The following is an 11997-nucleotide window of genomic DNA, read 5'->3' as shown; positions in this document are numbered from 1 at the left end:
CCCTTGCCCTGCCGGCCACGCTGCTTTTGATGCAGCCCGGGATGTGGCTGGCTTTCTGGGCTGTGAGTGTGCATTGCCTGCTCACGTTGAGCTTCTCATCCACCAGCACCACTTGTTCTTTATTTTTTAAAAAAACTAAAACTTTTTCAGAGAGAAAACCTTTGTTTTAAAATAAAACATGACAGAGTTTATGGAAGTTATTTTTCAGGATTTTACTGCAAACCAATGGGTTTGGTCACAAAAAAATATGATACATATAACCATGTTAATTATATTACATTACAATGATGGTATACATTACAAGTAAGTCTGTAAGTTTAAATATACATCTAGAGTTACAACTGAATGTACAGACCTTTTTTACAATACATACAATCAGGAATGAAAAACCCCCAAACCCCAAAACCATAAATAATGCCCATTTTACAGATGACATCTTTTAAACTAAAAAAGAAAAAAAAAAAAGAAAAAAGAAAAAAAAAAAGAAACCAACAGCTTTGACCGACTGCAGCTGGGGCATTTTGGTCCATAAAAACCCTTTCTAAAAATAGAAATCTTTTTTCATAGCAGCAATGCTTTCTTCAAGCATTTGGATACAAGTAATTGTGAGCCCATTTCAATAATTTTAGTTGACTGTATAGATTTACAAAAGAAATTTCAAAATTACACTTAATTTATCTTCCAAATATGGAAGAAACAAACAATGCCCCACATTGTGGTATCCTGCAAGTGTCACACTGATGCTTTAAACTACGTCCATCTGTAGTACGCAGACCACACGCATACCATTTGTTCACATAGTAAACCCACATAAATGAACTGAGAAACACACTCTGCAACAGGGAAAGCTTTGGAGCTCACAAGATCTCATCAGAAAAAGGCACATTTCATAAAATCGTTATCACGTTCAGCTAGATCTTCAGGCAAGGCTTTTCGGAGCACGATTTCAAAACAGCTTGTTCTTACTCCTACGATCTGCCGGAGCAGTCTATGGCAGCAGTCACTCTTGTTTTTCTTTCCCAAGGAGACAGCACCGCTTTGGGGGAAGAACGAATGGAAATGAAAAGCCTGTAAAGCTCATTTAGAGAGTGATGTGCTCTTCAAAAAAAGCTTCCAGCAAACAGTGTAGTTGAAATTAAGGCTGCAAAGCTGCCATGGTGGAAATGTGCAAATTCTCTTTCAAGATGACTGGTCAACTGGCAGTTCCACCAGAAGGCCAAACAAAAATAAAAATAATAATAGTTATTATTATTAAAAAAGAAAGAAAGAAAAATGTTCACAAGAAAGAGTCCACGGGTGGGGCATACGAGAAGCCCAAAAAAGCCTCAGCAGCTTCTTTGACGCTGGCGGTGATAAGGATGCTGTCCGGGGACTGGCCGATGGAGTTGGGGACTGGCTCATCTGTAAACTCCGGATCAAAGTGTCGCAGGTCACTGGGGCCACTCTGTGGAAAGGGCAGAAAAGGAAAGATGCAACATTTAGACCCAAACGTTTTTGTGAGCGCACAGTGCAATTCAAAATGGGGACAAGCATCCTTGAGTGGAGACTCACAGTGTTATCCCCTCGGGCCCACTGTTTAACAGCCTTTGCCAGTTTTAGTTTGACCTTTTTTTTGTATCTTGCTGCACATTGTCTCACTAAAACCAAGATGATTCAATTTAATATGCTACCATCCAACTAAGCTCATGCAACACAAGCCAAACGCAAACACGCCACTCTGCCATGCAGCCGTTTCCAGGGGAAGACTTTGATCTCTGGGCTAGTTATTAAATTTAGTTTCTAAAATGCTCAGAAAGAGAACAACCTCCACAACCAGATCCCTCTCTTTAGATGTTAGTATCTGACAAGCCAAATATAACTCTGCCCTTGGGAAGCGACTTGCTTTCTACACCTTACCTTCCCCCTTTGGTAAAACAGGGATGCTGGGGATTATTTTAAAATAGCCATGCAAATGAAGCATGTGAGAGGCCAAAAAAAAAAGCTAAATTTAGATTGTCTATCAGCAAAAAGTCAGCTACCTCCCATTTTTAACCTTGCGTGGACAGCCCCAGGGGAAGGGAAAGCTGTGCTCCCCAAGCACAGCCATCCAGCCAATTCCCCCCGGCTCCTGGGCACCCCACAAAGACAAGGGGCGAAAAGACACTCTCTGTACGTTCTATAATTAGAAATGATACGTACCACATTTGGGTTAAAAGGGGGTGTAATCTTCTTGTTAATGAGATCATCCCAGTTAATTGGGGAGAAGAAGATGTGATTCTTAATCTCCATCTGTTACAGAGAGAAAAATAGATTAATTCAGACCCAAGCTAATGTAATCAGTATGGCCTAGTCATCCCCCTGCGCTGCCTACAGGCACCTGGCATTTTGCACTTACAAAGTCCTCCTTGGCGCCAAGCCTCTTTGTCCTATCCTTCTGCAAGAGGCCTTCCAGGAGATGTCTAGCCGAGTTGGTAATATTTGGCTTCAGCTGCAAGGGTTTGTTCAAGATGTTGTCGTACATTTCTGCCGTGTTCCTGCTGTAAAAGGGTGGCTGTGGAAATGGCAAAGGAGAGACCCGGGTTAATGAGGCTGACAAGCGGGCATGCAGTTTCTTGCAGGGAAAGGATGAGTAAGCTGGTTTGATCTGCCACGAAGGATTCGCGCTTACCAGGCCATAAAGCATCTCATACAGGACTGCTCCAAGGCACCACCAGTCCACAGTCCGGTCATAGGGCTGCTTATGAAGAACTTCAGGAGCAAGATACTGTGTAAGAGAAGGAAGAGAGCTGCGTTAGCCACAGGGATCTCTATAATTAGGAAAGCCTCCCCATTCTTGAATGAAAGCAGCTTACTGAATCCCAGCAATACCTAAGCTACCGGAAAGCTGCAAGCTCTTTATAAACAGGGAGACGGCCTGAGAGCTGTTCTCTCCTGCTCAATAAGCTCTACGTGTCCTACACGTCCTCACTGGCAGCCTGTAATACAAGACCCGTAATACCCCCTGCTTGTCTAACCAGCTGTAAATATACATGGGAGATGTCAGTTTTCCGTGACAAGGACAGCACTTGCTGCCGCTCTGAGTGGCGGGCTGAGGGCTGGCCGTACCTCTGGTGTGCCGCAGAAGGTGGAGGTCGTGCCATTGTGCTCGATGTTTTCTTTGCAGAGTCCAAAGTCAGTCAAGACAATGTGCCCCTGTGAGTCGAGCAGGATATTCTCCGGCTTCAAGTCGCTGTAGGAAGAGATGAAAAAGGACAAGCATTCGTTAGAGGAGCTACAGTGAGAATATTTCAGGTGCAGTTGTTTACAGAGCTTTACTAAGTCACGAAAAAATATTAAAGGCAATTCTGAGCTCATATTGAGATCAACTTTTCAATGCTTATTCAACAAAGCAGGTGGGTTTTTTTCAGTCTGACAAACCGAGCAAGGCTGCTTACCGATAAACAATGTTCAGGGAGTGCAGGTAGCCCAGTGCACTGGCAATTTCAGCAGCGTAAAATCGGGCTCTCGGCTCCAGGAAGCAACGCTCCCTCTGGAGATGGTAGAACAACTACAGGAGACAGAGAGAGAACAAAGTTGTGTAAACGGCGCCAAAGCCTGTTAACAATGCACTTAATTAGACTCAACATATATAGCGAGGGAGAACAATAGCAGGAAATGGCCTAACGATCCTTTGGTAGTTCAAAACTTGGCAGGCTGGAAACATTCAGTCTCGTAACTTTTCCCCCATGACTCTTCCCCTTGCAACTCTTTTTTATTTAAAAGGAAGGGTGAAAAAGGTCTACCCTACCACTGAGCACATGATAGGAAATACTATTTCAGGTTCTTACTGCTTACCTCTCCACCATTGATGTAGTCTAGGACAAAATACAATTTGTCTGCAGTTTGGAAGGAAAAGTGAAGCCCGACCAGGAAGGGGTGTTTCACATTTTTCAGCAGGACATTGCGCTCTGACATAATGTGCTTCTCCTGAAAACATAAGAAATCATCCATGTTTAGTACACTTGCTTAGTAATAGCAGTAAAAATATCTTTGATGGACATTGCAATGGTATCATGAAGAAGCAGCTTACCTCCTTCTTCTTCAGGATTGCTTTTTTCTGCAAGACCTTAACAGCGTAGAACTGCTCTTCTGCCTTATGCCGTGCAAGGAGAACCTGAAAGAGGATAAAATCCCAGAACTGAGCAATACTGAAATACAGAACAACTTGAAAACACAACTGGAAACAAGCCCCTATGTTAACTGCTGAGCACTGCTGCATCCCTCTGGTTCAATGTGCAAGCCCTTTGCTGGAAATGCCTAGCGCTATTACCACTCTGGTATATTAATCTAGCCCAAAGTTTTTACATCTATTTTCTTTGCCTTCCAAAAGCCAAGTACATATTCCTCCCAGCACCAGTGCATCTCATTCCCTGGCTCTTTTACGGCTCTTTCAGGTGCTGCACCCTACTCCTTCTCCCTGAAGCTACAGAGGACGCCAGGCACTGGGCAGCAGAACATGCTTGGGGTCTGGTTTAAATGGCCATCATTTACTGAAGCCAGTACAAACCTGATCCTTAGGCATTACATACAAGAGTTGAAGAGTAAATAAATTACAACCAAAAAAAAAAAAAAGTTAAGCTTACCTTCCCAAAACTGCCTTTCCCAATCACTTTTAAGAAATGAAAGTCTGATGGTTTGGCATGTGGGTTGGATGATGGACCAAGATTGATCTGCTGTGAAGGACTGGGCTAGAAAAACAGACAGACAGAAACCACATTTATTAAAACAGTTTGGTAGTGACAGTCTCCACAATATCTTTTTAAAAATACAAGTGAAGTGACCTTGAAAATGAAGATTAGGACTCTTCTTACCACTAAAAATTTAATTAAACCTCTACCAGATACCTTAAGCTATTAGGTACTGCCAAAGAAAAGTAAAATAGCCGTAGCTTACTTAAAAGTTCTTGCTGAGGTCTTAGTCATATTCCATAATGAAGTAACAACTAATCAAGTTCTTTTTTTTTAATTTATTCTCTATGTTGGGAAAAGACAAAGTTTCAATTACTCTTTTTCCCAATTACATCAGCGTGCTATGAGCTGAACTAAAAAAATACTCATGATGCTAATTTTGCTACACTTCTATTACTGGCTGATTTGATGTTCTAAAAATGCTTCACTGAGTAAAATCTACTTACCGGAGGAGAAGGATTAGCATTCATAAGTTCAGGCTCTTGAGGCTGGGAGATTTTCAAGATAGATTGAACTTCTGGGCTGCAAGGATAAGAGCATGCACGATTAGAAGAGTTACCAGAAGCATCAGGCAGATCTTTCCGCCAGAGGGCATGCATGTATCACATCAAAAGAGTTTTGGTTTGGGCTATTACAGAAAGCAACTGAAACAATCTATTCGACTAAAGGAGTAAAATTAATCTACAGAAAGTAAATTCCATCATACAGAGAAATATATTTATACTGTAAGTACAGTTCAAAATAGGGACGGGTCACTAGAAATCCCATCCGACTTAGTTCTCCCAAACCCAGCTCACAAAGATTGTTGCCAAGTGAGTAACACCTCAAGATCAATTAACTCTTCCGTAACAGTCATGCCAGAGGCATTACAGTAAACAAACGTATTTTTTTTTACTAGATGTTGCAATACGTAGTGATATTTGTGACTGAAATTCGACCAAATTTTCTGATACTTACTGCTTGCATGCATAGGAGTTGGTGGCTATCTTCTGAATGAAGTCGTTTAGTCCCATTCTTCTCTGCTTCATGAAAGCTATGAAGTAAAAGGACAAGGAAAAGAAAAATAAAATCGTTAAGCCATCCTGCCAGAAAAAAATCACAGCCTTCCCCCTGAGCATCCTCGAAGAAGCCCCCCGCCGCTCACCGATGAGGATGGCCACCATCCCCCTCATCTTCGAGTAAGTCAAAGTAGGACCAGACGCCTCGGCTGCTTTCACGGTCATTTTGGAGCGAATTGGGGGGGCAACGATAAATAACGACCGTACGACACCACCGGCTCCCAGCACCGCACTGCCTCGGCGAGACAACCGACAGCGCTTAAGTGGCGACGGTGATGGGCGGGACTGGGGGGGGGGGAGGGCGGGGCGGCGACGCTCGTCCCGTCGTCCCCCCCCCCCCCGCCCTCGACGTCCTCGGAGGCGGCCGCTGGCGTCACCGCCACTGCCCTACCATAGGCGCACCCCCCGGGGAGCTCCCCCCCCAGCATCCCCACTATGCAGAGCATCCACGACCAAACGCATCAAATCCCCTTTTTTTTTTTGGCACAGCGGCCCCGTCTCTCTCTGCTCTTCCCCCGTCCCCCGCTTCTCTTCCAGGCCCTTCTTTTAATATCAAGTCGAAATCTTGCTCTGTCCTGGACGAGCAGCTCTTTCCTAAAGTGTGTCCCGCCGTCGTGTCCCCCCCGCGACGCCGCAGCCCGTGTCCGCTCCCGGACCCCGCCGCCGTCCCGCCGCCCCGGCTGCGCGGCGATAAGGGGACGCGGTGACTCAGGAGAACAAGATTTCCTGCCCGGTTTTCAATAAAACAAACAAAACGTCTCTTCTCTGCACTGCCCTGATCCCGGCTGGGACGCTACTGAAAGGGAAAAGGGAAAAAAACCCCAACAAACAAAAAAAACCCCACCCAAATCCCTAGATTTTTTTTTTTAATAAAAAGGGAAATAAGGAAAAAATAAATCCCAGTCCCCTGAACCTGGGAAGAGAGCGCAAAGATCTGCTTCTAGAAAAGGCGGGGAGATGACCGAGAACTGGACAAGTGCAGCAAGGGAAGGAAAAAAAAAAAAAAATCATCCCCGGTCTGCAGTTTTTGTTTCCACTGTACACGGTCATTTGGGAACACCGTGTACCCGGGCCTGAATTGCTCACTCGCTTCCTTGCGGGCGCACCGGGGCGCGAAAGGAGCGCTGGTGCATGCACCAAGCACAGGGCGCAGCGATGCTGCCCCGGGGACCCCCGCCCGGGGCTGGGGGGGGAGGGGGGCTCAAGCAGGCACAGCGAAGCGTATCACGGCCTCCCTCCCCCTCATCCTCCCCCCGGCCGCATCCCCCCCTTGCAGCCCTCGCAGGAGGCCGGCGCGTCCGGGGGGGTGCCGGGCTCCTGTGCGCTACAGGCGGGTGGAACTTTCCACCCGACGGCACGTTAATTCATGCGCGTATTTCGCCTCGCTGCCTGAGCGAAAGGCGCTGGGCTGCAGCCAGCGGCTCCAGCTGCAACCTGCCCCCGTCCTCCCCCCGCACGGAGCCCTTCCCCCCCCCCCCTTCTTTTTTTTTTTCTCCCTACACCCGCTGCTGCCGCCGCCTCCCCCGGCGAACCACAGCCGGCCGCTGGGCGGCAGCCCTTGGAAACTGTCGGCGTCGCCTGCCTCGGGGGGGGGGGAGTGGGGGGCGGTGATGGCAAACACCTCGGCACAGCAGCCGTCAAAGGCTGCATCTCAGCCTGAGCAGCAAGACGGATGGAGCAGAGAGATAACCCCCCCGAGGTGGGCACAGGTCTTAAAATGCTCTGCAAAGCCCTGAGCAAAGCGGGATGCTTGCCGGCTCCGCTGGTCTCTGCACCGGGCCGCCAGTATCCTTACCGGGGGGGGCGGGGGGAGCCTTACCCGGCCCCGCCGCCGCGGTGCGGGGGAGTGCGAGGGAGCCGGCGCCAGGGAAGGAAGGGGCGACGGGAGAAGCAAGGAAAAGCCGGCTGCGGCTGGCGGGGCTCTAGTTTCTCCCACTTGTTGCTTTCCTCTCACTCTGTTGCAAAAACTGCCACTCTCATTGATGGAAGCGAAGACCGAAAAAAAAAAAAAAAGCCCCAAACCCACAAAAAAATAAACCGAAAACGCCAAAACCTTGATAGATTGCCACAGGAGCGGCCAGTTTCCTCTGCCCCCTCTGGACTGCTTTCAGAGGGCTGCTGCTAAAAACTACTCGAGACCCGCAGTTTTGAGGGTCACCGGCGTTCCCGTCCCCCGCTCGCTGCTCCCCCGGCATCTCCCTCCGGGCTCTACGACGTGGCGGCGGCGCTACCACCCCGCCGCCCTCCCGCCAGCTGTGCGCAGAGGCCAGCGGCTCCCAGCCCCCAGGCAGGCGCCGGCACAGCCTCCGCCGGCTCTTCTGCACAACCTGCCAGGGGCTGCGACCCACTTCCCTCCTCCCCGCTCCGCCGCGGCCCCCCACGCCGCCCTCAAGTGCCCACGGCGCAGCCCCATCGCGGCCCCCCCCCGCTGTCCCCCCTCCGGTCGGTTACACCACTGCCCTAGCCCCCGCTTTGCATCGGTCTTTTTGCAAGGGCTCCTCTGCTCTTTGCCAAGCCACCTGGCCCCTTTCCGTGCCAAACGCTGTCCCGGCTGTACCCCGCACGCACCCCCCTGTATCCCCCGGTGCCCCGGCCGCGCGGTGGCCCCGCTGCTCGGCGAGGTTATTCCCCCCGTGGAGAGCGGTTTTCCTGCCAGGGCAGGGGTGTCCCGCCGGCAGAGAGCTTGAACCCACCTTTCAGCGACGACTTCTCCTCTTTGCCCCTCATCTCGCTCCCCGCCGAGACCCCGGGCGCGGCGCGGCAGCGCTGAGGCTGTGACTGGGCTCCCGGCCGCCGCCGTAATCCCAAATAACTCCCTTTCCTGGCCGGGCGGCCCGGAGGCAGGAGGGAGGCGGCGAGAGCGGCGAGGCCGGCCGCCGCTCCCGCTGACCCCTTTATGGACGCAATATCGAGGGCGGCTGACATGCAGGAGCGTTATAAAGTTCAGCACGGGCCGCCCCGCACACTCTGCCCCGTTGCAACATCACCCTCAAAATTACTGTAATCAGCGCGCACACGCACGGGCCGCGGCGGGGAGGGGGGGGGGGGGGAAGGGAGGGGAGGAGCGGGGGGGCCACTCCGGCCCTAATTGACCTGCCGGCACCGGCTAACCCTGCCCCACGGAAGGAGGCGCTGCCCACGCTCCCCCCACGCCACGGCGCGGGTCCCGTACCCCCACGCCCCTCCCCCCCCCCCCGCCTCCAAAAAAAGGGCTCCGCGCCAGGAGGGGGAGAGGCGGTGCGGGGGGCTGCGGCTGCCCGCGGGGGGCGGAGGGCTGCGGCTGCCGGCCGGGCTTCCCCGCCGGCCGGATAGCGCCGGGGCGGGACCGGCGCCCCGCTCCGGGCTGGCACCCAGCGCCTTCCGCCGGCAGCTCCCCGGCGGCGCCCCCCCCCTCGCCCGCCCGGCTCCGTTCCGCGCCGCCCGGCCCGGCCCGGCGCCGCGCACCCCCGGCCGCGCCCCGCCGCGGGAACCCGGTGTCCCTCCGTCCGGTACCCACCTGCCGGCTACCGCGTCCGGCAGGGCCCTCGCCCCCTCCCCGTCCTCGTCCTCCGGCCCGGCGGCGGGCGCTTGACAGCACGGACGTTTTTAATGTGGAAGGGAGGAATTCCTCCCAAGGGACGAATTTTTATTATTTATACTTCACGCGGCGCTTCAGAGTCATGAACTGGGTTCTCAGAAGCCCGGGGTTCGGCTTAAAAGCCTGAGTGTCCTTGGGTTGTGTTTGAGAACTTTCCTCTCCAAGGATAGCAGTGAACACCTTAGCAGTTAGAAACAGGCGAGAGAACACAAGCAAGGAAAAGGTACCCAAAGATCCCCGTATTCGAAAGCTGACTCTGACAGAAAAGCATCAGATATTGTGAAAATCTCAAATCAATTGCAAGCGTTTGCGTCAATAATTTGTATAGTCAGTGGGTTAGGAGTGCACAACTAGAAAGTAGATACAAGAGAAGAATAAAAAAACCCACTCGTGTTACTTTTCTCCCTCAGGCTAAAATTTTGGCAAATTTTCCTGAACTTCTAAATTAACAATTTTTCAAAGCAAAATGAATGAAAATAAAGTCAAAGTTGGGCATTGAAAATACAAAGGAAAGGGAGACTCTACACAAGGAATATTAAAAGTTATAGAACTCCTTGCCCCAGGTTGTGTGCACACCAAAAGTATGGGTGGGTTCAAGACTGGCTGGGCAAATCAATAGGAAAAAGAAAAAAAAGATTTGACTACAAAGGTGGTGTGTCTGACCTGGAATGTTCCTGGACCACCAAATCCTGTGAGTCAGGGCTGTTTTGGGGGCACATCACCAAGTGGTTGCGTGTTCTTGCCCTCTGCCTTACCAGTGCACTGTTAGCTGGTGCTGGTAACCCAGACTGACCTACATGGACCTTGGGCCCATACCTTCAGTCTGATAGTCTTATATTGCACTTCTGAGTGGCATGCTACCGCTTTTTGGTCACAGAGTTTAACCAACTCACAAAATCACAGGAACTGCAGCTTACTGGCAAGAAGAAAGAGAACTGATTTGATTTGTAACCTGATGTAAAGCGTTTGACTCTGCCAAATAACTGCATTCCATGTAAAAGTAGCACTAGGTAAACAGATGGTCATTAAGCTCTTCACCATGCCAGCATCCAAACCAGGGCCTTGCTGCCGGGCTGCGAGAGATACAGAAAGACACAGACTCTGCTGGAACAGTGGGCAACCTAGGCATAAGGGCAGAGCAGGCATGACATGCTGGCTTACCCAAATGGGTAACACCAAGGTCCTGCTGACACAGAGACTGGGACGTGCCCAACATAAAGCCAGGAGGGATGTCTTTCCATTTATCTTAAAGAATGAAGACATGCACATCACTGCTGTTGGCCTGTGTTGGCCAATGCACTTCAAAGCACCTTCAGCAGTAGCTGGACAGTGGAAATTCGTCTCCCTAGAGGAGTCTTGCTGTTTAGAGGGTTTCTTCATCTGCGGTGGATAGATAGATGTTAGTCTTGCCTGAAGGTTATTTATGAGGCACACAGAAACTTTTCCCTCTTGCCCTTCAGGAAAGTCAGAGGCTTCAGCAGCCCACACGGTAACTGGAATTTGTGAGCTCTCTTCCTCTGATTCTGTCCTGGTCCTCATTGTCCTCTGCGGAGGATGATTTATGAATGTAATTCAGTGCCTCCATCCTTCAGGAATTAGATTCACTGATAGCTTCTGAACTTCGGTTTGGCAATGAATTCAATGCTGAATGGATGAATTCCTGCTTGCTGAATCTTGCTGAATCAAGACCTTAGGATGCAGCAGGTTGAACTGTTCCTAAAATTACTTGGCTGAGTCCGGAAGGAAGCTTCCACAAATTCTGCAAATATTTTCAGCAGTATTTGGCTTTGGGTTAATTAAACAAAGATGGAATTCAAGCCTTGGACTGCAGGAATGACATAGCCCCCAAATGCAAAAGGCGATGGCACTCCTAACAGCATCTGTCTTCTGAAGCAAAATCTCAAAAAAAGCTTTTATTTTCCTCCTTTAAATCCCCAACAAACAAGTTCTTGTTTCTGACCTTGTAATTAAGTTTTGTGTGCAATAGCCAAAACTTTCAGTCAAGACCTTCAGGCTGCCCCCACAAATGATGTCTACAAGTGGCAGCAAATAGATAAGGAACTGAATAACAGCTTTAATAACAACTCCAACAGAGATTTTAAATCAGGAGCTTTCTAATGTTGTCAACAGGTCTGCTAGACATTGTTCTGACAGGAGGTTTATTGACTGAAGCCCCTATTGATCTGGAAACATCTAATTGATTTCAGTGTCATATTTTGCCAAACACAAATTTGTAACATCTTTTATTTCCCTTTTCTGATGCTTACGGAGCAGGTTTACTGCATTGTCAATAAGAGGCTTTAGTGCCAAGGGATTACGCTCACAGGATCACAGAGTGATGCAGGGCTGCACTGAGAAAAAAGTAATTCCTGTCCTTGTAGAAAGCAGTGGAAAATTACAGCATCCTTTAGATGCACTGACCTCTAGTTAAAACAGCTGATAAATGATGCCCTGAACTTCCATTATAATTCCAGCACACTGGTTCGAGTCAAACGGACTTCTTGTCACTTTATGAGCAAATGTTGCAGGTACTTCAGCTTGAAGCAGTCAGAGAGCAGAAGCAGCACATTTTATGCCTTCCTCTGAGTGCGTGTGTCCCTCCCCATTAGTGTAAGTCCTTGCAACTCTAGCTTAGAGTCCTCATAAAACTAGGTTG

At 49.6% G+C, this 11997-nt stretch overlaps 1 protein-coding gene across 2 annotated transcripts; it reads right to left on the bottom strand.

The window, feature by feature from the left end:
* Positions 1–197: 197 nt before the first annotated feature.
* SGK1 (serum/glucocorticoid regulated kinase 1) lies at positions 198–8785 on the bottom strand. Of its 2 annotated transcripts, none has more exons than XM_074580671.1 (12): positions 8458–8785; positions 5664–5739; positions 5153–5228; positions 4602–4706; positions 4049–4132; positions 3814–3945; positions 3414–3526; positions 3085–3208; positions 2648–2743; positions 2375–2530; positions 2179–2268; positions 198–1444 (listed from the first exon to the last, which is right to left on the bottom strand). In XM_074580671.1, exons 1-12 carry the CDS (start codon positions 8687–8689, stop codon positions 1277–1279), a joined length of 1452 nt encoding a protein of 483 aa, XP_074436772.1. In that variant the 5' UTR covers positions 8690–8785; the 3' UTR covers positions 198–1276. The 2 variants fall into 2 exon arrangements, with proteins under 2 accessions (XP_074436772.1, XP_074436773.1); XM_074580672.1 differs by lacking the exon at positions 8458–8785 and adding an exon at positions 5851–6054.
* Between the last annotated feature and the right edge of the window lie 3212 nt (positions 8786–11997).

This window comes from Larus michahellis, chromosome 3, assembly GCF_964199755.1.
Source record: "Larus michahellis chromosome 3, bLarMic1.1, whole genome shotgun sequence".
NCBI lineage: Eukaryota > Metazoa > Chordata > Aves > Charadriiformes > Laridae > Larus > Larus michahellis.
Note: the sequence above shows the minus strand (reverse complement) of the source record. Positions and strands in the feature narration are given on the sequence as shown.

Bases quoted from the DNA above. Each gene is read 5' to 3' on its own strand.
- SGK1 (XM_074580671.1), bottom strand. From the start codon at position 8,689: ATGTCAGCCGCCCTCGATATTGCGTCCATAAAGGGGTCAGCGGGAGCG. The intron at 2,531-2,647 runs GTAAGCGCGAAT...CCATTTCCACAG, and splicing joins ATGAGATGCTTTATGGCCTG to CCACCCTTTTACAGCAGGAA. The intron at 1,445-2,178 runs GTACGTATCATT...CCCTTTCCACAG, and splicing joins CCCCTTTTAACCCAAATGTG to AGTGGCCCCAGTGACCTGCG.